This window comes from Moschus berezovskii, chromosome 21 (assembly GCF_049115385.1).
Source record: "Moschus berezovskii isolate FMDL1 chromosome 21, NW_MosBer_1.0, whole genome shotgun sequence".
NCBI classification, from domain to species: domain Eukaryota; kingdom Metazoa; phylum Chordata; class Mammalia; order Artiodactyla; family Moschidae; genus Moschus; species Moschus berezovskii.
In genome coordinates, this window is record NC_142480.1 from 62,258,418 (window position 1) to 62,283,161 (window position 24,744).

Consider the following 24,744-nt stretch of genomic DNA (forward strand, 5'->3'; position numbering starts at 1 on the left):
GACCCCCCACGACACAGCTCCCCGTCGCCGGGACCGCCAGCTTGGTGCAGAGCCCGGACGACAGGCCGGCCCTGCACCGCAGCTGGAACCTCCATGTGCACGGCGTCTAACGGAGCAGCGGGGTGACGGGGAGCCCCCTGGAAGCCGAGGCGAGACAGCAAACCCCAAGTGTGTGGCCCACACCAGGGCCCCCTCTTACCACGTGGTGACAGTTGAACTCCTTCATCACCGAGGCCTCGTTGAGAAACTCGATCCGCTCGCGCATGCTGGCGGCCTCGTTCACTGTCTTAATGGCCACCCTGGTCTCAGGCTCATCCTTGACCACGCCCTTGGCCACGCCTTCGTAGACCATTCCAAAGGAGCCCTGGCCCAGCTCGCGGCTCATGGTGATCTTCTCCCGGGCCACCTCCCACTCGTCAGGCACGTACACTGAGAAGGAAGAGGCCGGAGCTGAGCCAGCGTGACTGGGGTGGGCAGGACGCATTCCGGGCAAACTCCAGGCCAAGGAGGGCAAGGTGCCACTTCCTGGAGCCCACAGAGGAGAGCACTGGGGGACACGGGTATATGGCTTGTTCTGGAATCTCCCACAGGCTAGGGATTTCAGCAAGACCACTGTACAGTCAAACATTAGAATTTCAAGTCCTCAAGGATTTCCAGATAAAGATACCAACGGCAAGTAAGAACCAGAAAGTCGTCCAACTTCAGATGTTGCTCTAAGTATAAAATCTATCCTGGATTTCAAAAAATAATGTAATACATACTGCTGCTGCTGCTAAGTCACTTCAGTCGTGTCCAACTCTGTGTGATCCCATAGACGGCCTCCTACCAGGCTCCCCCGCCCCTGGGATTCTCCAGGCAAGAACACTGGAATGGGTTGCCATTTCCTTCTCCTGCATAATAAAACTGATAATACTTCGGATATACTGAGTTAAAGAAAACGTTATCAGTATGTATTCTACTAGTTTCTTTTCCCTGTTTTATACGTGGCTACTAGAAACATTTCAGCTTTCTTGTGGGACTGGCATTAACACTTCCATGGGTCGCTCTGCTCTAGAGGCCCTGGCGCACTGTGAGCCGTGGAAGCAAGGAGCTCTGTCTCACTGCTCATTCCTTCTGAGGCCCAGGCAGTGGTGACCAGCATGCAGGAAAGGACAGCTGATGAGCAGAAGGGTCTCCCCAGGACTTAGGCCTGGGCTCTGTGAACTCAGGGACCTCCCACCACTGGGGTGAGGGGCTGGGGGGTGAGGCTTGGCGATGACTAAGCCTGAATATGATTTCCTCTCCAGCCTCTGCTTCTGGTCAGATTCAAGATGGTTTAAGAAAATAAATAAGTAATTCTAGGTAAGAGGAAGGAGAAAGAAAGAGGCAAAGGAAGAAGGGAGGAAAGAAAGAAAACAGAAGAAAATCCATCCGACCACTCTGATGGGTAGGTGAGAACTAAAATAAAATGTACCTGTTCCACAGATCCATAAGAAATTTCAATTATAACCGTATTCTTCTAACGCTGTGTGCTCATGTGCTTGTCTGAAAGGGGAACCCCTGGCCAGCTCCACTGATCGGAAAGAGATGGTCCTGGCTCAGAAATGCAGAAAGACTGGGAACCTGTGTTTGCCTTTGTGCTTTTAGATGTCAACTGTGGGCCTTTGGCTGGATGTAAGAGAAGTGGGTTGACAGCTGTATTCTGACACCCTCATAAAGTAAAGATGTCTATGAATCAGGCCCAGGAGATACCACCAATTTACACCTCTACGGAATTTCCAATATGGACTATGTTAATCAGTACAGAATTTTCTTTCACGTATATTTTTGTATTTCATAGTACGTAGGTTATGTGGTCAGGAATGTCACAAATGGAATTCCACCCTCCATGTGGCTTAGACAGTTTATAGCCTGGAGGAGGAGGCTGATGCTTGCTTAGGACAGTAAGTACGTAAAACACCCCAGTAGCTAAGACTCTTTCTGATACCCCTCAGAAAGTACAAAGAGACAGTCTATATCCATTTATCACTGAAAATCCAGGCTTGCTTTTAATCAGAATTAGCTATGTAGCACACCACAAAACACGGAGTTAAAACCAATCACATTCATCCCTTGGAGGTGGCTGAAGTCAATACTCACAATCCCCTTTCTTAATTCAACCCAACAGCTCTGATGTTACCCAGCAGCCCTAAGCCCTGCCAGGCAGCAGAGGCTTACCCGCACAATGCTATCAGCGTTTCCCTGGAGGGGATTTTCAGTGTGCTTGAAGAATGGTGACATGCAGATCAGCTTTCAGAGAGATAAGTTTTTTAAGCATTTTTGTACTGCGATGTCATTTTGTTGCCCCTTGAGGAAACTAGCTATAAGATGCTTGTCCAAAGGCCAAATAAATTAAGTTCAAACAAGGTGAGAGTATTTCTACCTGTTGGCCTGAGTGACAGTAAGCTTTCTTTGTTTTGTTTTTAAAGAATCAAGATATTATATTATGAAAGCACTCTGGAAAGACACAGAACTTCAATTCAAATCACCATTAGAGTCTGATTTGATTGTGCACTCTCAAACTTCCTAGATACTTCATAGTCAAAGCTGCAAATGCCAATCTTCTATGCTTTATTCTCTACAGCAATCTTACTCCAAACTGATAGAGCAGGGAAGTGGCCTTGCATTTTCCTATATTAATAATAAATTATTAATAAATAACAACATATATATTAATTAGTTGATTAAAAACTGCATTTACATAAACAATGCATAAAAATCTTTTTTGTTTAAAGAAAAAGACCCTCTCCACAAGTAATTACTCTTTTAAGTTTGGCATGTATCCTTCTGGAACGTTCTCTGTGCCTTATATGTACACACACAAACAGATGTACAGGTATGTGTGTACGCATATATGCCTTTTAGTTTTAAAACATTATCCATTTTATTTTTGGCTGTGGTGGGCTTTTGTTGCCTCATGCAGGCTTTCTCCAGTTGTCATGGGCGGGGGCTGCTCTGCTGCAGTGCGCAGGCTTCTCACTGGTGGCTTCTCTTGTGGCAGAGCTCAGGCTCCAGGCGTGTGGGCTTCAGTGCCTGTGGCTCGTGGGCTTGAGACTGTTTGCCCAGCAGCCATGGCTCAAGGGGTGAGCTGCTCCCTGGCAATGTGGGATCTTCCTCCACCAGGGATCAAATCAGCGTCCCTTGCACTGCAAGGCATATTCTTAACCACTGGACCACCAAGGAAGCACATGTATGCCTTTTAAAGATACAACTTCGTGAGACCTTTATAATGTCCTCATGCTACATTTGATTCCCATTCAGAGGACTCTGCTTTTGACTGATTCTACTGTAAAACGTAATTTGAATTAGAAATTATTAGAGAAATCACAGTAATAAAAATCACACACTTATATACAGTGCTTTTAATCATTCCCTCATTTGATGAGGACGAGCAGTTAGAATAATCAGGACTCCTTATTTCATGTTTCCTGCATACACACTTCTACTTCTGAAGCACGAGCAAGGCAAACAATTTTCTGAACACATTAACTTAATTCCACTCTTCATGCATTTGACAGACTGGGTCCGGCTCCTCCCACGGGCCAGTTTGCCTGCAATTCCCCCAGAACCTCACAGTCCTTCCCCACAGCGACTGCATCACACGTTAACACAGTGCCCGGCACTGCTTCACCCTCACTCCTCAACTGCCTAGTTCTGTGACCTGGGCATGTTTCTTCTCTGAGCCTCATCACCCAATGAAGAGACAGAGAAGCATCAGAAAATCCATTCTACAGGGTTTCTTAGTGGCTCAGACAGTGAGGAATCTGCCTGCAATGCAGGAGGCCAGGGCTTGATTCCTGGGTCAGGAAGATCCCCTGGAGAAGGGAATGACTGCCTATTCCAGTGTTCTTGCCTGGAGAATCCCATGGACAGAGGAGCCTGGCAGGCTACAGTCCATGCATGGGTTTGCAAGGAGTCAGACTTGACTAAGTGACTAACACTTTCACCTTCATAAGGACGTAGGGATCAAATGGGTTGGCATTTGTAAATGCCCCTAGCAAAGGGCCAGTTAGTAGCACCCAATGGCAGAGGGCTCACCCCAACTTACTTTGAAAAGTTTGGATTTTGGCAAACTAGGAAGACAAGATAGCAAAACAGGGGGAAAAAAGCACAATCCAGCTTCCAGGTCAGACCGTCTCAGCCGCTTAAAGAAACAGCTCTCACATGGAGACCCCAGTCAGGAGGGAATGAACAGAAAATCTCCAAGATACGAAAAGCTGAGAAGCCGTGGTGATCAAAGACAATTTTAAAGACATGGAACTCAAGGTAAAACTATTCTAAAAGGACTGCTTTGTCAGCTGCAGCATATCTTCAACTAGATGTTGACAATTACACAGCTTTTTTCATTCTAGCATAAAATTTCAGGCAATTAAATAAATGAATTACTATGCTGGACACATTCATCTCTGAAGCCCGTATTCTCTTGGGGCAGCTCAGACAGTCCTAGAATTTTTGACATATGCAGTGAATTGCTCAAAAGTTTGGTTTTTTAAAAAATAAAGTCTTAATGAAGACAGATCTGAGGTCAAAGGTACCTCAAAACAACGCAAACCTCTTCCCCTGAATTACTAACCCTCAAAAGCTCCCTAACTGGGACCTCAGGCAGGCACTTACCATCAGCTGCGCTGAAATACTCCGGGTTCACAGAGGCATACAGCACTCCATTTCCCAGCCTGCTGTTATTTCTGCAAAAATGATGAAATTTAGGTTAGGAAAAAAAAACCCCACACATTTCTGTTTGTACTTTCATCTGTTTTATTTGTTCTGATTCATTAAGGACCCAGAGGAGTGGGGAGGGGAGTGCCATCAGGACAGCTCACCCTAACGCCTCTCTTGGCTTCCTCCTTGGCCTCAAATTAGAAACATTTCTTTCTTTACTTCACTGGAAATTGAAAGCTTATTTTATAAACAGGGTTAAAATACCATGTTTGAAAGAGCTTTGCAGAAGCAGCAGTATCTGTGATGGGTCAACCAGACTCCAAAGAAAAAAAAAAATTTCTGCTGTTGAATCATTAGAAAATAATCTCTGTTTCTGTAAAGAACATTTGACTGGAAAATCAGATTTTCTGATCCATAAGATATTTCCTTAAACTCCTCAAAAAGTTCATCTTAACTCAGGTTCAAATCATCAAACCAGTCCGAAGCAGCAAGGGTCTGAACTTCACATCAAGGCACTCACCTTTTTCTATGGAAGACGTACAGCATTATAACCAACCCTCCCACTATCAACAGAACCGCAATGGGCAGAGCAATAATCAGGTGGATGAAGTTTTCATATGTCGCTGCAGAAACAAGCCAGAAATGAGAGCATGTCAGGAGATGAACATATTTCATATTTAGTTGAAAGTATGAAAAAAAAATCCCTGAGAATTCCTCTATTGCTTATCACGAACTAGGACTTCTAGTTGGCTATAACAAAAAAAAGAGAAAACCAAGTCATTTGCAAAAATATTAAAGAAGTGCAGACTGAGAAATAGAGTCATTTTTATTGTCAATCTAAGTATATTCTGAAATAGTTCAAACAAAGGATTCAAGTAAAATAATCTCTGGTGGTTCAGTGCTAAAGAATCCACCTGCAATGCAGGAGACCTGGGAGACACGGGTTCAATCCCTGGGGTAGGAAATGGCAACCCATTCCAGTATTATCGCCTGGAAAATCCCATGGACAGAGTAGCCTGGTGGGCCACAGCCCACAGGGTTGAAAAGAGTTGGACACAACTGAGTGCACACACACAGACACACACAGTTAGATGACTATTAATGGAGTTGCATACATTTGCTAAAATAAGATGAATAGATTTTTATGTATATAGTGCTCAAGCTCAATCTGTCTTAAGATACTTCCACAGACAACTTAAAAAATCAAGAGTAATTGGACGGCACCCTTTACCAAAGCTGCTCTGAATTCTCCCCCAAACATGAGAGGCCACAAGTACAGTCTGAGACCACAGAGCTCACACCTGCTCATTACCACGCTCAGGTCTTAGATGACAGATGACAGGCTGGACACTGATCCAAACACTTAGAAAATTCAGCCAGACACTGGCAATCAACATGTCCACAGGCAGCAGAACCACCAGACAAGTGGACTACACATACTGCAAGGAGGCAGGGAGGAAACAAGAGTGTGGAGGGAGTCAGGAGAAGCTGGCCAAGCATAGCATGGCTGGAAGTGACACTGTCCAGGCTAAGCAGCGTGAACTGCACGCAGAGCCCTCCAGCCCTGCAGTGAACCTGATGGCACTTGGGTGGGGAGAGCTGGCTGTGTCCGAGGACAGCCTGAGCGGCTGGCAGTGGAGAGGGGACTCTGCCCTCTCTAAGGGAGGGGTCCTCGGCAAGTTCTGCATTGCCCAACTTGGACCTCATGAGGGAATCACTGCCCCTTTTCTACGAATGACCGAGACTCATAGAGATGAACTGTCCCCTGCAAGGTCACACAGGTAGCGGGCTGGCCTTGGCACCTAGGCTTCCTGTACCCCAGCTTGCACTTTTCCCACGAAGTAAGTGCCTTAGAGGCTCTGAGCTGAGGTGGTGGTGGTGGCTACAGAGGCTGGACTCCAGAGAGAATGCAGAGGCAGAAAAGGTGAGAATGAAAAGTAGGTGGCAGGAGAGAAGGAAAGAGGAGCGGTGGCCGGGAGGCTCCTGGCGTGGGTACTGTGCAGGTTACGGGGCCACAGACTGAGCTGAGGAACGGAGGAGGGAGGGGGACTCTGGAGGTGCCAGCTGTGATTCTGGTTTTGTGCACGAAGCATCTCAAGCGCCTGTGGGATATTTGGGAAATGCCTATGTGGAAATGAGGGTGGAACTCACTAGGGACCCATTTACATCTATTAAGTACCCCCATCAATAATTACTTTGCCACTAACTACTACTATTATTATTACTCTGTAAGGACTATTTAACCTATTTTAATTTTTTAATTAAAGTATTTTTATCAAAATGCTCTAGACATGGATGCAGGCTCCTACATTTCCTAGTTCGTGGAAATAGCTGCAAGTTAACAGGGCTTTCGGGAAGCTAGTGAAGGGTTTTCTTTTGCCCCCTGAGGACTATTTATTCTGTTTGTGTCACTTATACTACTGGTCAGGTTGTACTGTGTTCTTTTTGAGTTTCACATTTCAACAGGGACATGGAGAAACTGGAACACATCCAGAGAAGAACAAAATGACTCAATGGCTGGAAAATTGGTTTCTGAGACTGGCTTATGAGAAAGGGCCCCAAACTTGAGATTATTTAGTCTGGAGAATAAAAGCCTGAAGAGTAATTTAATAGTATTCAAGCACATGAAGGGCTCCTAAAAGGAGAGCAGTTGCCAGAAAGCTTCCAAAGCTTCTGTCTCCTCTAAGGATCGAACAGGAGGAGGTTCAATCATAGCAGGATGGAATCTGGTCTGGCACAAGAAGAGCCTCCTGACAGTAAAGCAGGCACTCAGATCCAATTTCCCAGTGGTGTTTGCCAACTCCTGCTGGAAAGGTGCCACCAGAGGGGCTTTGGGTTTCCCACGGGCTCCCAGGACCCACAGGGTTAATGGGGGGTGACAGCAGACAGGACGGTGTCTTCTCATGATAAGCCAAGCTCACTGCGCCTCAGAAGCCCATGCTGCTGTTTCAAAGAACACAGTGCCGCCCGAGTCCTCTAAACCTGGGCTCTGTTCCTGAGGGATGGATGCAGACAGGGGAAGGCGGCAGAGCAGGGCAAGAAGTCACTTCTTTGGGGAGGGCTCTGGGAGTAGGAGAAAGTTCCCTTGCTGGAGGGCATGGTACCTGCCAACTGCAAAGAGCAGGTGAAGCGGGGCACATGGAGAATTCAGACCATTTCAGATGACGGAACGATCTGTCTAAGCATCTGTTTAGCCCTCATACAGTGCCAGGCTCATAAAACCTTGATGCCTCAAGGTCAGCAATTCTATTTCCCCCTTCCTTCTTTTGGTATCTGATTTCTAAATATCATGCGTGTCTTGGACTTTCAGGCACTAACCAGATGGACTGTTGGATCCATTGAATCCTGAGTTTAATAACTCAGACTCCGGACGAGAGCAGCACGGGTGTGGACGCCAGAGGGGACCAGGGCAGTGGGAACTGCCCACTCGACCCAAAGAAGCACTACTCAGCAAGCGGGGGTCGCTTTTTCTCTAGCAAGCAGTCAGGAATAGTATTACGACCAGTCTGATCCCATTATCTGAACATGAAATAATCTTAAAAATCTGGTTTCTACTACATAATAGTACAAACTCAAAATGGAAATAACAAGGAATATTTATGTCACCAACTGAAAATACCGAATTTTCTTGGCCAAGCAAGTACAGTGCCCTTGTGCTCATACATTTTACAAAACTCAGTTTTAAAATCTAAAATTCTCACATAGAACGGCCTTCTAAGAATACTGTCGTGTTGATGGTTTCAGCGTAAACTCAACACACGGCCCAGTCTCTGAGCCAAATGGGGAGTGTGTGTGTGCTAAGTTGCTTCAGCTGTGTCCAAAGCTTTGCAACCCCATAGACTGTAGCCCGCCAGGCTCCTCTGTCCATGGGATTCTCCAGGCAGGAACACTGGGCTGCACTGCTGTGCTTTCCTCCAGGGGACTGTCCTGGCCCAGGGATGGAACCCCAGTCTCTAACATCTTCTGTATTGGCAGGAGGTTCTTCACCACTTGCACTACCTGGGAAGCCCATCACACACAGGGGTACTGTGTACTCTCAATGTGTGCAGCTGCTTTATAAGCGCACCCGCATTTTACCAATGAGCAGTGATAGGGCGCTGCCTCGGCCTGGGATTCTGTCATGGCGACGACTCCTGCCTGAAGCAGGCTGGACGAGAAGGTCCCTGGGTTTGTGTTCCCGCTTAGGATGCTAAGCCCTGAGTCTGAGCCACAACCAGCATCCCTGACGAGGCAGAAGGCAGAATGGTCAATTCAGTACTTTGTAAAATGCTCTGGACGTAAATCAAGCTGAGAGCTAAGGCCCCCTTGCTGACTCCCTCAAAAGAGGGTCTCTGAGGCAGGGGACTCCACGTGTAGCAGCTCCCCGGCTGAGCTCCCAGACGGGGTGCTGGCATTCGTGTGCCCTTTCTCAGTGGTAGGAGACAGGAATCAGAAAATCAGGCTTCCCCGGTCCCAGCCCCATCAGTGACTCCCACCATGGCCTTACTCTTGGCCTGAACATAGAAGAACACGGGATCTGTCCATGACCCATTCCCAGAGAGAGAGGTGGCCTGGATCCGGGCTGTGTAGTTCCCTGGGTTGAGCCGGTTTAGCTTGGCCCCTCCATACTTCCTGTACTCCTGTCTGGACACACATTCCCGCTGATCCTGGAGAAAATAAAACACACGTGTCGATTCCCCCATGCAAGTTGGAAACGGGCGGCTGTGGCTGCCTGGCAGCTCACCTCCTGATGAGCACTGACACCGATTTGCAGGAATAGGGAAAACACCAGCTTTACACGGTGGCCATCCTCCGGTAACTGAAAGCACACCCAAGCGTTAACCAAACCTTATTTCTTTAACCAAAAAGAGTTTCAGAAAGATTAAGTTATTAAGACCAGTCTCTAGGCTGAAAGATCATTTTCTGTAAAGAAACAGCTTCGTGGGGGGTGAGGATAAGCCAGCTTGTTGCACACCGTGAAAATTCCTCAAAGAGCACAGAGCTACCAGAAAGACCTAAATCCTCGCTGACTCACCTCCTTATTCCATTGTTTAGTCTTCAGCTAACCAGGGGGTGCCCTGTGTCTCGGTGTAATATACACCACACCTGTAACGGAAATGCACCCACACGTGCTCGGCGTCCAGACTCACCTCGACTTGGGATCCATATTTTATTTCATACATGAGGATCAATCCATTGGGATTCTCAGGTTCTGGCCATTTTAAAAAGATGGAGTTCTCAGGCCTTGGCTCCCAGGTCACTGGCCCAGGAATGTCATCTGCTCCTTCTGTGCAACAATTGAAACATGTAAGAAAGTTAGATTCAAGCCCCCAGGAGGTACAGAAACCCTGGACTAACTTAAGAATGGCCTCCCCAACTCCTCACACAGGACAGTGGACAGCAGCCACGGTGACTCCTCTTGGCCTGGCCACGTACACACAGCAGGGGTTTTGGAATCGGAACCACCTAATGATTGTTAAGTCTCAAGATGCCACCATACCCTCTCTTCCCACTCCGGTCCCCCAACAGAAAAGCATGTTCTTAAGCACAGGAAGACAATCTTGGCAATTCGAGTCACTCAGGCCTGGTTCTCGGCTTCTATGTGATGCCGTCGATACCAGCAGCATGGAAAAGGCGCGGCGTGAGCAGAAACGGTGGCCTCAGCCTGCAGGCTGGGTCCTGGACCCTGTGCTCTGCATCTGCAACTTCTGGGCAGGTGTGAAGGATGGTCCTCGAGCCTGCCTGGGAGGAAGCCGCCAGGAAGCTGGTGCTGAGCACAAGCTCGCTGGGGTGGAATCAATGATTCCTCCAGCTGCCGGGGGAGGCTGGGGTGCTTGCTCTCTTGCTTTTGTTTCTTAAAGTAGTAAGCCAGGTGGTGAGCAAAGTCACTGCAAGTTCCAGCTGGGAAAGGCTCTGAGAAATCAGCTGGGCTGCATCTCTCCTGGGAGGGTGGGGAGACGAAGGCTGGGTCGGCTGGCAGAGGCTGGAACCGAACCCAGGAGGCCCCATCCCCAGACGCAGACACTCTGTGTTCCTTGCCAGCTCTGCAGGGAAGTGAATGCCACAGTTCGCTCATCCTGAAAGGGGGATGTGTGGCTGTCTGAGCCACAGGCAGCTTCTAACTTACAAGGGGAAGGTGAAGACTAAGCAAGCAGGACCAAAGACTGCATGGGAGCTGACCCTGAGGAGTGATGCTCACTTTGAATTAGGGCTGCACACTGGGGATTCACGGAAACTCAGGGAGGGGCCTGGCAGAAAAGGGCCATGGGACTGCATAATGCAAACCCACGAGAAGAAGGAAGAGTCGATCCTGAATCAAGCTCCCTGCTCTCAAAGTACTTTGCATGGAGAGACTGGGGTGGGAGTGGGGTTGCTATGCATGGATGCCATTCCCTGTTGGGCTTCAAAGTCACCTGCAAACGACCACTGTTCTTTAATCGGCAGGACTGAGACTAAGAGTGTCAGCCTCCGTCTCTTCAAATAAGTCTGCTCCACTAGGCTGGGTGTGCATGAGCTGGATCACACTGTACCTGCAGGCATGGTTCTTGCAAAGACAAAGTTGGAGGCGCTGCAGCCAAGCTTCTCAGCCTCGTGGTTACAGCTGTGGATGTCGATTCGGTACAGAGTAAAAGGCCGGAGGTTGGAGATGACAGTTCTCTCCTTGTTGTCCACTCTGCTCTCGAAGAAAGGGTACTCGGTCTCAAGCTCTTCCGGGTCTGTGATGTTGTAGGTGTCCAGCACCGTGGTGTTCCTGCTCCGGCTGGACATGGTGGTGTTGGCAATCTGCATGACTTCCCTCCGCTTCCGTTCGGGTCTGCAAGGAAGAGAGAAACGTGGCTTGTGAGTGAGGGCTTCTGCCTCTCTTGTCTTTCCTCTGACTCGAGCCAGAGTGAGAGAAGGAAAAGAAAAATCTTCACCTTGGAATAAAAGGTGAACCCCCTTTTATAACAACCAACAAATTATATGGGGATTTCCTTCCTCATCATTTATTTTGCTTTCTCTGCGCTGCAAACCTCAGCCTCACCATGCAAACCACCCTCCTGTTCCCTGAGCGGTTACTCAATAGCTGTTGTTCAGTGGCTCAGTTGTGTCCAGCTCTTTGCAACTCCATGGACTGCAGCACACCAGGCTTCCTCGTCCTTCACTGTCTCCTGGAAATTGCTCAAACTCATGTCAGTTAAGTCAGTGATAGTCATCCAACCATCTCAACCTCTTTTGCCCCCTTTTCCTCCTGCCCTCAATCTTTACCAGTATCAGGACCTTTTCCAATGAGTCGGCTCTTATCATCAGGTGGCCAAACTATCAGAGCTTCAGCTTCAGTATCAGTCCGTCCAGTGAATAATTAGGGTTGATTTCCTTTAGGATTGACTGGTTGGATCTTGCAGTCCAAAGGGACTGTCAAGAGCCTTCTACAGCTTCACAGTTCAAAAGCATCAATTCTTCAGTGCTCAGCTTTCTTTATGGTCCAACTTTCATATTCATACACGTTACTGGAAAAACCATAGCTTTGATTATATGGACCTCTGTTGGCAGAGTGATATCTCTCCTTTTTAATATGCTGTCTAGGTTTGTCATAGCTTTCCTTCCAAGGAACAAGCATCTTTTAATTTCATGGCAGCAGTCACACAGTCCACAGTGATTTTGGAGCCCAAGAAAATAAAGTCAGTCAGCTTCCACTTCTCCCCATCTATATGCCATGAAGTGAAGGGACTGGATGTTACAATCTTAGTTTTTTGAATGTTAAGTTCTTTTTAAAATTATTTACTTATTTATTGGCTGTGCTGGGTCTCTGCTGCTGTGTGGGCTTTTTCTCTCGTGGTGCTCAGGCTTCTCTTGCCGCAAGGCATGGGCTCTAGAGCACAGGTTCAACACCTGTGGAGCATGGACTGAGTTGCTCTGCAGCATGCGGGCTCTTCCAGGATCACGAATTGAACCCACATCTCCTATACCGGCAAGTGGATTCTTTATCACTGAGCCACCAAGGAAGTCCAAATGTTGAGTTTTAAGCCAGATTTTTCACTCTCCTCTTTCACCCTCATCAAGAGGCTCTTTAGTTCCTGTTCACCTTCTGTCATTAGGCTGGTGTTATCTGCATAGCTGAGGTTGTTGATATTTCTCCCAGCAACCTTGATTCCAGCTTGTGATTCATCCAACCTGGCATTTAGCATGATGTACTCTGCATATAAGTTACATAAGCAGGGTGACAATATACGGCCTCATTGTACTCCTCTTCCAATTGTGAACCAGTCCTTTCCTGGTTTGTTGGGAGGAAGGCCCAGGCCCCAGATTCACTGTTAATGAATCCAGGTGGTGGAAAAGCCACTGAACCTGGGTTCTAGTTTGAAAACATCTTTGAGCTCTTTTCTAACCTCCCTCAAGCTTCCTGATTCTTGAAAGCATTAACAACATACAGAACATCTCGTCTAACACATGAGCTGCAGTCCCACCATCCTCTGTGAGCAGAGCATGTCACTGGTGGGGGCAGGGTGGGAGGTGCTATGGTTTCAATGGCATGAAAGGAAGGGAGGGAAAGAAAGCTGTTAAACAACCCAGAGTTTATTCTGGAAAAAAGAAAAAGCTAGTGCCTCCACTTTTAAAAGGTCTTGATTTCCTGTTTTAAAGACTTCTAAAGTAAGATGTCTACCTTTGACTACTATACAAATACCAGGAAGGTCACTTGACAGAAAATAGAAGTCTCTTTGAAAACCCTCCATTGCTACAACCTAAGAGAGCCTTTGAGGGCAAAGTAAATGCAGCATAAACAGAAGCCAAGCGCCACTGGTATCCCTGCAGGTGGGGAGCTGGGAGAAGACAGATGCCCAGGAGAACACGCTGGCAACAGGGACACCACAGGGGTGGGGAAAGGGGCTTTCAGGTAAAACGCTGGCCTGGATCCTGCTCCTCTGCCCAGATTTCAGGCATGAGGTTGTTTCTAAACCCTGTGCTACAATTTTTCAGGAAAAAAAAGGCACTATCAGCCACCACCCCATTTCCATCTCCTTCTAGTCTCCCAGACACTACAAGGCTGCCCTGTTGAATGTCCCTCTGTTTTTGTTTACTATTTTTGTTGTGGTAAAACAAACTTTTAAAATTAAAAAAAAAAAAAGCTCACAAAATTTTGTATTTTTAACCACTTTTAGGAGTAAAATTCAGTGTCATTGATGACATTCATAATGCTGTGTAACCATCACCAAAATCTTTCATCACTCCAAACAGAAGTTCTACACAGAGTAAGGAGTGACTCCCCATTTTCCCTCTCCCAGCACTTGGTAATCTATAATTTAGTTTCTGTTGCCATGAATTTGCCTGTTCTGGATATTTTACACACGTGGAATCATGTAATATCACTCTCTGAATCTGGCTGCTTTCACTCAGCATAGTGTTTTCAAGGCTCAATCGTGTTGTTCAGAATCTCATTCCTTTACATGGTTGAATAATACTCCATCGCAGGGAAAGACAACATTGGCTCATCCCTTCATCTGCTGGTGGACACATGGGTTGTTCCCAGCTCTTGGCAACTTGAATAATTCTGCTCTACACATTTATTTTGCTCCATTTTGTCCCCAATTTGCAGAAGTGGAAGCTGGAGCAACAGAGGAGACAGATGCCCTGGGGTCGAGCTGTTTGTCTTGGAACGGCTGTCTTTGGCATGAGTTCACAAATTTTTCAGGGGACCCTGTGGTGCTCGGTTATGCTTTGAAGCGGAGCCCCTTTCAAAACTGACTCTGAGTCTCTCCTTCTCACTTCACCCCTGCTTGGCCAGGCTGGGAGTCCGACAGGGAGGCACAGGAAGGGCCCAAACCCCAGCTCCTTCACTTGCAGGTGTCTGCTGGTGGCAGGTGTTTGACGCTCCCTGAACCCACAGCGGGCTGGGCGGCTGTCAGCTGTCGCCCGTCACCCTGACGGCCCCCACAGCGCAGGCTGCGAGCTCCTGGCCCATCAGTCAGGGCTGAGCGCCCAGCCGGTCGCCCGCCCTGTGGTCTCTCTGTGCTGGCCCCTGGGGCCTCACTTACGGGCTGTCAACTGGGGTGGGCTGGGGTGGGGGCTGTGGCACCGCGGAGGACACGGGGCCCAGGGGCGAAGATGGCGGTACCCGGGTGCAAAGATGGCGGGGCCCGGGCATGAAGATGGTGGTACCCCTGCGCGAAGATGGCGGCGCCCGGGCGCCAAGATGGCGGGCCGGGCACGAAGATGGTGATACCTGGGCACGAAGATGGCGGTGCGTGGGCGCCATGATGGCGGGCCTGGGCACGAAGATGGCGGGGGCCCAGGCGCCAAGATGGCGGGCCCAGGCGCCAAGATGGCTGTACCTGGGCACGAAGATGGCGGTGCGCGGGCGCCATGATGGCGGTACCTGGGCACGAAGATGGCGTTGTGCAGGAAGTTCTCAAAGACCTTGCGGTACTCAGCCTCCTCCTTCTCCGCCTGCTTCTCGGCTTCGGTTTTGGGGCAAGCGCAGCACGGCCCTTTCTCCCCGCCGCACACCTCGGTCTTGGGGTTCTCCGTCACCTCCTCGACGTCGATGGTGCCGTCGGCGTACTTCCTGATGGGGATTTTGTCTGCTCGGAACAGAGTGGCACGTGAGGGCCGAGTTACACGGGCTGCCCGGGCTCAGGGCCGCTGCCCCCGCACGCGCGCAGGCCCCGGCCTCCCTCACCTTTGGAGCAGTAGTTATGCCGGTACAGGTAGCTGTCCTGGGGCTGGCGCTGCCAGCGCACGATGTAGTAGCTCAGGTTGCCGTTGGGCAGGGACGGCGGGTTCCACTTAACGATCAGCTGAGAGGAGGAGTTTGAGGCCGACAGGACATCCAGGGGGATGGAGGGAACTGGGAGAGGGGCAGAGGACACTTCAGAAAACGCAAGGAAGCCGAGAGCCAGGCTGCCAGACACTCAGCGCAAAGCCGCCAGAGTGTGACCTGGACAGGAAATGGCGGTGGCCGCAGGGACACACGAGGCGACCCTTGGTTCCGAACTGCCTGACTTTCCCTTGAGCATCTGTTCTCAGGGCATCTCCGCGGTGACAAACAGGACTGAGCAGTCGATGGCAAAGGGTGGTGGGGGCGCAGCCAGGGTTGGGATGGACGGCTTAGAACCTACAGTTAATGCAAACGCTGGACTGTCCATGTATCAGCGCTGCCATCCTCCTAGACGTTTGGGCAGTGTCAGCAAATGGTGAGAGCAACCGGTGTGTGTGTGTGTGTGTGTGCGCAAATGGTGAGAGCAACCGGTGTGTGTGTGTGCGCGCAAATGGTGAGAGCAACCGGTGTGTGTGTGTGTGTGTGTGTGCAAATGGTGAGAGCAACCGGTGTGTGTGTGTGTGTGTGTGCAAATGGTGAGAGCAACCGGTGTGTGTGTGTGTGTGTGTGCAAATGGTGAGAGCAACCGGTGTGTGTGTGTGTGTGTCAGCAAATGGTGAGAGCAACCGGTGTGTGTGTGTGTGTGTGTGTGCAAATGGTGAGAGCAACCGGTGTGTGTGTGTGTGTGTGTGCAAATGGTGAGAGCAACCGGTGTGTGTGTGTGTGTGTCAGCAAATGGTGAGAGCAACCGGTGTGTGTGTGTGTGTGTGCGCGCAAATGGTGAGAGCAACCGGTGTGTGTGTGTGTGTGTGTGTGTGCAAATGGTGAGAGCAACCGGGGTGTGTGTGTGTGTCAGCAAATGGTGAGAGCAACCGGTGTGTGTGTGTGTGTGTGTGTATGCGCGCACAAATGGTGAGAGCAACCGGGGTGTGTGTGTGTGTCAGCAGCAAATGGTGAGAGCAACCGGGGTGTGTGTGTGTGTCAGCAAATGGTGAGAGCAACCGGGTGTGTGTGTGTGTGTGCAAATGGTGAGAGCAACCGGTGTGTGTGTGTGTGTGTGTAAATGGTGAGAGCAACCGGTGTGTGTGTGTGCAAATGGTGAGAGCAACCGGTGTGTGTGTGTGTGTAAATGGTGAGAGCAACCGGTGTGTGTGTGTGCAAATGGTGAGAGCAACCGATGTGTGTGTGTGTCAGCAAATGGTGAGAGCAACCGGTGTGTGTGTGTGTGCAAATGGTGAGAGCAACCGATGTGTGTGTGTGTCAGCAAATGGTGAGAGCAACCGGTGTGTGTGTGTGTACAAATGGTGAGAGCAACCGGTGTGTGTGTGTGTGTGTGTCAGCAAATGGTGAGAGCAACCGGTGTGTGTGTGTGTGTGTCTGTGAGAGAGAGAGAGAGAGACAGGGGCGTTCAGGAGGGAGGGGGCATAGGGAGACCGACCGCTGTGTGTGTGTGTGTGAGAGAGAGAGACGGGGGGCGTTCAGAAGGGAGGGGGCATAGGTTTACCTTTGGCAGATTCCTGTGGATATATGGCATAAACCAACACAACATTGTAAACTAATTATCTTTCAATTAAAATAAATTTTTAAAAAAATTAGAAAAAAAACCTGACTGACTTCTATTTTATTTGAGATTTTCAATCTCTGATAAAAAAAGAAAAAAGCCAAAATGAGAGAGGGATGTAAAAAGGGTAATCGAGGGTGTGGGGCAGGGCACAGGGGGTTCTGGAGGAGAAGGCAATGAAAAAGGGTCTGTAAATCTGACAACTGTATAACCATGAATCAGTGGAAGTATGGAGTTAGGACTATGAGAAGTCTAAAAATATCTGGAACACACATAAAGCCCTGATTTCAAGTCATGGACTCTTGTTACCATCAAAAGAATATCGATTTACAGGCAAAGCATAAGAATCTGGTCAAACTGTATTTACTATTGCCCCTAAATCCCAAACCCAGAGCTGAATTGTGTATAAAGGGCAAATGCATCCAGGGACCACTGAAATCTTGTTTTCATTAGGTTCAGGAAAAAAGCATTGATTTTGGTAGGTTTACCAAAGTGCAGAAAACATCTTCACTACGTGCCACTTAGGCAATGTGGTCATGTCAGCTGCTTTTTTTATTTAATTGGAATATAACTGCTTTACAATGTTGTGTTAGTTTCTGCTGTACAACAACGTGAATTAGCTGTTTGTATACATATGTCCGCTCCTTCTTGAGGCTCCCTCATGCATCCCCATCTCTCCCCTAGGTCATCACAGAGCACTGAGCTGAACTTCCTATGCAAGCTGCTTTTCACATTTGAAAGCTTAAGAGACAATATATACATGAGGTTCTGAACACTTGCAGGGAAGGACACGTTAGGAAAAAGTTATGATTAATGCTAACTTTCTCTGGGGAAATGTTTAACTACTAAATGCTAGACCATTTTAGCGCTTCCTAGAGTATTTCAGAAACACACAGCTGACCCCGAGATGTTTCAATAACAGGTGTCACAAAAATACTGAAGCTGAGGACTAAGCCATTCTCTGACTACCACCTGTAAGGATAGGCACGCCAAATGGGGCAAACTGACTCAATTTATGCAGTGCTTTGTTTTCCATCTTTGGGGAAAAGAAACAAGTTTCTTAAGAATTGGTCATAGCAAAGAAAGATTTTTATTTTCCCCAAATTAGTCACAATGAATTACTTCCAAATTTTTAGGCTGAACAACTTGTTCTATTTCCTTGAGCCTCTGCTACATCATCCCAGGCCTAGAATCAGAAGCCTGCATCACATTTATTGATACAAATGCTGTACCATCAATGCCATGATCATAATCACTTAGAAGAGCATCGGGATGGAACAGGGGAGGGGAGGAGGAGGCAAGAGAACATGAGCAAAAGGATTTCCTGACCAATATTTTTTCCTCTCCCTCTTTGCCATTTAAATTCACTTTGTGCTAGCTTATGTGTTGTAACAGCCTACGCATTGTAACAATGGCTATCATCAAAGAATGTTTAAGTGCCTTTTAAAATGATGTGCATTTCCCTACTTCTAACCTGGTATTTATACACTTGGAAAATTGATAGAAACGTTTGCCCTCATTAGTTGCAGATTCTGGAGTTGAGAAATGAGGTAGTTTAGAAAATGGGGATCGGGGGAGAGGGAGGCACATTTTCATCAGCCATCACTGGCAGTGTCTACCGCACGCTTCCTCTCCAGCTTTTCAACTTGCGTTTGTTTTCTTGGAACCCTGGGGGTTACAGGATGAAGGTGAGAAGCCAGTGAGCCCGAGATAAACTGGAACGCCAACCAGCAGGGCTGCAGTTCCCAGAGGCCCAACTATCCAAATAAACAGGAAGGGGAGCCTAGGGGACTGTATCCCGTTGGGGCCTCCCAAAGAAACCAACCCAGCACCCTGGGGAACCTGGGCTCACTGCTCCAGGACAATCAGAAGGATGACAGAAGAGGGTCCCAAGTCCAGAGAAGATGTCCTGGAAGAGGCTGGGGTATTGGGAGTAGGGGGAAAAAATATGATACTGCTAAGGTATTATATCGATATACTGAGAAGGCATACAAATTAAAGACACACTGGCCCAGGACAGGGGAGACAGTGGGCGCAGCTCAGGGACAGCCCTCTGACTGCATCTTGTCGCGAGCCAGGAACGTGAGCTGAGGAGGTGGGGACGGCGAGGGCCATGAGTGGGTACCTGATGCGTTGGTGCGAATGTACAAGATCTCGCTCTTGGCCCCACGGATGTGGTCGTTCTCCACCATGGTGAGGGTCACGGCCTTGACGTAAACAGCGTACTGCGTCCAGGGCTTCAGCCCATGCAGCAAAATGCCGGGCTCCACGTCCTTGTTGGGCGGGAGGTCCACGTCCACCATGTTCCAGCTGTTGGAGCCGCAGGCGTCCTGCCCATCATACTCCGTGACGTTTTTAAAGGGGCTGAAACACAGTCAAGGAAGCTCAGACAGTGCTTTATGGTGCTAACATCGAAGCTCCAAGAAATCTCCCCCGGGTGTCCCCTTTCCATAATGGGGAATTCTAGGTAAAATACATCAGCAATTATATCTTTATAGAATCAAAGTAAGCTACTGGACTCCAGGTTTCACTTGGTTCTCTATATACTATAGAATCAAACCCTCTGCCTCAGAAAGAGTAAGTTCTGTAATTACTGGGATTGGAAACACTGCTCCTGAAGAGTATATACAAATATTCTTTCCCTCTCTTCCCACTGTGGCATTTTTTTTCCACCATGAAGAAAAATCAAGGGCAGTCACTTAATGCAAACATCAGTTATTGATGATAACTTCTGGAGGAAAATGCCTTTGCCACAGAAATACAGCTTCTCAAATACAGCCTCCAGAATCTAATTCGCTCACAAACAATTCTGATTGTTTAAGTATTTTTATCACATTCAAATATTTAGTTTCCAGATTATCTCAGACACTAACGTCAACCCCTTGGTGAAAGTGCCAGCAGACCCTGCCAAAGCCCTGATAGGACTGTCAAAGAGGATGGTGGTTCTGCACAGATGCGGAGCTAGGCAGGGATCCCACGCCCCTCAGATGGAAGGGCTGGACAGCCACTGGTTTCTGAAACCAGCATTCACATACCCCTCCCTATCGTCGTGACAGCGGATGAGTGACTCCCGCGTGCAGGGACACCGAATGCCTGAGAATCCTGCATCTGGACTTTCTCATGGGCATGGCGCTCCCAGGGCCCCAGCTGGGGCAGGGGAAAGGATACCAGATGCTGCCACCCTGGCTCTGGTTCCAGCTCCAGGAAAGCCAGGCACCCGGGAAAGGCATCGAGGCAGGACCTGGTGAAGAGGGTGACTAAGCGGCCCGGGCAACCACCTGGATACAGGAGGTACCGGAAGGAAGGGGCAGACCGAGAAGACATCCCTGCCATCAGGAGAGACGCGCTGGCTGCCCGGGCAGGCGGGTGTCCCCTGAAGGACAAGAAATGCCCCTGGCAGATTCTGGGAGAGATCCTGAAAGGTTCGCGACATGGAGGTCAGTCTCTCTCCATCCTCCATCCCTTGTCTGGAGGGCCACATCTGGGGAGAGGTCACAGAGAGTGACAGGAGTAGACTACGGACTCATCTGAGGGTCGGCTTGACGGGGGCTGAGCACCCCGATTCGGGTGTCCCCGGACTCTGGGTTAGAGGACACCAAGGCTACAGTGATGCTGCATCCACACGCTCCATCCCAGCCTGTGAATGTTTGGACTGACCTAAGTCACAAAGTAAGTTTTTCTCTTTGGACTTGTTAAATTCAAGCACCTCTAAGCACCCACTGAAGAAGGAAAGGCATTGAGAAAACACTTTTTCGTTTACAGCTATCACACTGGTGGTTGAGGCTGTCACCGGACAGCAGGGGTTGGGGGGGAGGATGAAGCCCGCCCACAGAAGGACGTCTGCAGCGCAGACACTCACGCTTCCTTGTAGTAGACGGTGAAGCTGATGAGGTCCCGGTAGTCGGGGGGCCGGTACCGGTGCCAGGTGATGATGATTCGGTTCTTCGACGTGGTGGTAGAGGTGAAGTGCAGGACGTCACTTTCACCTGGGGCAGAGGCACACCCGTGAGGGACAGCGATCTCCACCCTCCTCTCCCACGCGCCCACGGGCCCACCTGCCCGGCGCCACAGCCCTCTCCCCCGAAGCTGGCTGTGCGTGCAAAGCCCCTGTTCGAACGTCTCAGTGACTCTGCTATTTCCACTAAGGACCCAAACACTGTGCTACAGGGCCTGCAAGGAGCTCGGTCCTTTGCTTTCGTTCACGCAGGGCCCTGGACGTGAACCTGTGGGCGATTCTTAATAACCTGGAAGAGGACTGCTGGCTGCAGCAAGGGAGTTTATCTCTGCTCATGCCTGAGATGTGGGCCGCCGAGGGAGCTGGGGACTTGACGCCAGAGTCTTCTTAGACAAGGCGACACCTGTCTCACTGTGGCTCTGCCTGGTCGCGTCAGTAATGGGGCAGGTGTGCCACAGGAGGGGCACTTTTCTTAGCCTGAGCTTGGTACCGACATCTTCCTGCGTGACACCTCCAGGAACTCCCTGGAGGCTCCGGCAGTGCCTACATGTAGCGCGGAAAGGACTGAGCCCTGACAGAGCCCACCTCGCTCGGCACAGCTCCTGTCCTCGTGGGAGGAAGCCTGGGTCAGGGAGCATCACAAGGAGGCTGACCCAAGTCCCCTCATGCTCCCAGGCCAGATTCAAACTGCGGAGAACTCCGGGAGGGCTGCTGAAGCCGCCCGGGCTGAGACCTGAGCTCTCCTATGAACGGGCCTTTCCGCCCCCGGGCCTGTGTTTGCCTGACTCCCTCCCACCACACCCTCGGGAGGTGAAGCAGAGGCCAGCAACAGTTAGAAACCAAGATGTCTGTGGGGCAAAACGTGATGGATTGAGATGGAAAAAATGCTGCAGTTTCCACTAAAATGTTATTTACAGAGGAAACATCATTTTTTTTTTCCCCAAAAGAAAATAAATGGCTACTGTATTCATGATCCGACAGGTCTGACTGGCTGACTCTGAGCAGGAAAACACTTTGAGAGAGCAACGCGACATCCACTCTGCAATGGTCTAAACGAGCGTGGCGAGGGGGGTTTGTGGCGCGCAGGGAGAAGGCCCTCCAGCTCTGCATTGGGTTTTTCTCCTCTAAAATCCCTTCCTCGGCAACTCGAGAGTCTACGGGGTGAATCCAGAGCCCACAAAATGAAATCCAATGCTGACGGTCTCTAAGATTCTCTCCTGCCCGTGTGTGCATCACCCCAGATCACAGGGATTAGTCTATGTTTTTTGCATACTGTCCCTTATCAAAAGCCGATGGTGGAGAGACCATTTACCTTCATAACCTGATCCAGCCACACAGAAGCACACCGTTTTTAAAAGCAGTTTTACACACAAGGTTAGATGAGAAACTCACCGCTCAGAGGCAAAACCTTCAAGCAGAAGTCATATAACCAATATAAGATTATAACTATACTGTTCTAAATTTAAAAAGCAGTTATCAATTCAGGGAGGCAGTCTCTCTCCATTTTTCATGCTGTGGTGGGACCAGGATCCGGGTTGGGGCCCCATGGCCACAGGGGCTGCAGCTGAGCCACCCTGCCCTCAGACCTCCCCTCCACCCGGGAGACTCAGGGCCAGGCTCACTCCCTCCCAGGGGTGGAGAGGACCAGCTCTCCCCTGGAAAACAATCCAACACTGTGCGTGAGCATAAAAGATGCTTAACTCTGTGTATCCTGTAAGCACCTCTTTAAAATCTGAGTGAGCACCCATTTATAAATGTTTATACACAGATAAATGCTACGGAAAATTTACAAATACGAATCTGCCTCACTACTGCCTTTGAAGATGTCCATGTGTTGGTTTAAGAGGCCTGCGTGAAGCGAAGAGGGGCCATGAACAGAAGCCACAGTGCAGTGTGGGAGGGCGCACTCACAGGAGGCTCTCTCCCCGTTGTTCCTGGTGTTTATGTCCCCTTTGCCCTGGCGCCCTTTAGTCCCCGTCACTTCCTCCATGCGGTAAATCTCCGAGACACACAGTTTGGGATTGAACGCAAAGTACATTTTCCCAGCTTTGATGGTCAGGTTGCGGTGGTCCCAGTCCCACAGCTGCTGCAAGTTCTGGTTGTCAAGGACGTAGAAGGAGTAGTTCCTGGAAGCAGAGAGATCAACATCAGACCGTTATCCTTTGCCTCCAGCCACCCTGCTCTGGGACTCTTCGCCATGTGGCTCCAGAAAACACCGCCTCTGCCCATCAGAGATGGAATTATTAACAGTATCTAAGAAGGAAGAGTCCCTGTTAATAATAGCAACAATATGATTCAAGGATAATGTCAAAACAGATAAAACACTAATTTGATGACCCCGATTACGCTTCTCATACTAGAGGCTGCTACTCAAATCATTCTCTAGAAATGCCTCTGGTTATTTCTCTCAAGCAGTGTATGTACAACACACTTGAAATCAGTCCACAGGAGAACAGATATGCTCTGTTGCTCAACCGGAACAGCTTACATATTTGCTGTAGAAAGCCTGCCATTATCCTCAGGGTTAAATCCCATCCCATCCCCTCCGTGCAGCTCAGCGGGTATGAGAGAGAACCGGATGGGGAGATGGGTCAGTTCCTCCTCCAGATGCACCCCACCCTGAAAAGTCTCAGCTTTGGTCACTGGAGAAGGTGGAGGAGAAGAAATGGCCCCTGAGGGGCAACCCCCCAGGCCACCCATGCACGCAACAGCAATTCAGTGTCCAACAAGTTCAGGACGCACAAAGCTGATTTTCAGAGGGCTGGGCCCCACCCTGGAGGTTTCTCCTGAGCAGGTCTGGGGGGTTGAGGATCTGCATTTTTAACCAGTGCTCAGCGGACTCTGATGCTGTACGTGCTGGGACCACACCTGGAGAGGCACTGGTCTAACAGATGCTGAGCACCATGAGGGGCGGGGGTCCAAAGCTGACCAAGCGAGACGTCCACCCTAGTGGGTGGACACAGAAGCAGCAGACACGGCGCCTCTGAAGGCGAGGCAGAGGGGACAGCCAGCATCGGCAGTCGCTAGCCTGGGTCTCCCTAGCACCACCCCCCCGCTCGGGGCAGCAGGAGAGTGGACAGCTCCAGCCCGGGGTCTGTGCGCATCCCTACCCCAGGCGGGCAGGGTCACTGTGCTCCCGGCAGACCTCAGACCCCTCCCCTTCCTGCCCCCGCACCAGCCTGTTTCCTTCGGGGTTCGCTCCAGCGCCCTCTACAAAACTGAGGCTAGGCACTGGTGCCACCCTGTGTGCGGTTTCCAAGACCCACTCAGGGATCCAACATACACACCGCAGAGAAGAAAGGACCCTGGCCCCGTTCCCAGAGCCAGGAAGGACCAGAGGAGAGCCAGGAAGGACCAGAGGGAAGCCCGAAGTGCTCCTATGCCCTGGGGCGGGGTACGCTGGGCTCCTGGTGCCCGGTGAGGCTCAGGCCTCTACCCACCAGTCGGCCCACAGGCTGAGCTAAGCGGAGGCCCAGGTCCAGTCCAAACGTCTCTCCAGGAGTCCTGGGGCATTCCGAGACGGGGGTCCTCAGCTCCTTCTGTGGCTCAGTCCACTCACTCACGGGGCAGCAGGCGGAGGATCGGCATCACCGGAGCGCCCTGCGCGTCTGCAGGGCCCAGGGGGAGCCGCTGCGCCAAGGGGGGACCTGCCCCCGGCCTGAGGCCCAGCCCTCATGAGCCCTGGGCTGCACCCCGCGGGGCCGGGGTGGCGGAGGGGCACAGTGAGTCCGAGAGGCGCTCCTCTCAGACCCTCCTGAGGCCTCACATACATCCAGG

General features: G+C 49.9%; 1 protein-coding gene across 2 annotated transcripts in view; it reads right to left on the reverse strand.

Moving 5' to 3' along the window:
• Positions 1–24,744, reverse strand: part of IGF1R (insulin like growth factor 1 receptor) — a 311,619-nt gene that overhangs the window by 27,293 nt on the left and 259,582 nt on the right. For both annotated transcript variants that reach the window (XM_055417719.2, XM_055417720.2), the window contains 11 exons: positions 22,879–23,093; positions 20,872–20,998; positions 19,138–19,376; positions 15,314–15,481; positions 15,011–15,215; positions 11,187–11,470; positions 9,807–9,943; positions 9,164–9,323; positions 5,198–5,300; positions 4,633–4,703; positions 200–429 (listed from right to left, as the gene is read on the reverse strand). In XM_055417719.2, coding sequence (XP_055273694.1) covers positions 200–429; positions 4,633–4,703; positions 5,198–5,300; positions 9,164–9,323; positions 9,807–9,943; positions 11,187–11,470; positions 15,011–15,215; positions 15,314–15,481; positions 19,138–19,376; positions 20,872–20,998; positions 22,879–23,093 — 1,939 coding nt within the window. The remainder of the gene's footprint in view (positions 1–199; positions 430–4,632; positions 4,704–5,197; positions 5,301–9,163; positions 9,324–9,806; positions 9,944–11,186; positions 11,471–15,010; positions 15,216–15,313; positions 15,482–19,137; positions 19,377–20,871; positions 20,999–22,878; positions 23,094–24,744) is intronic.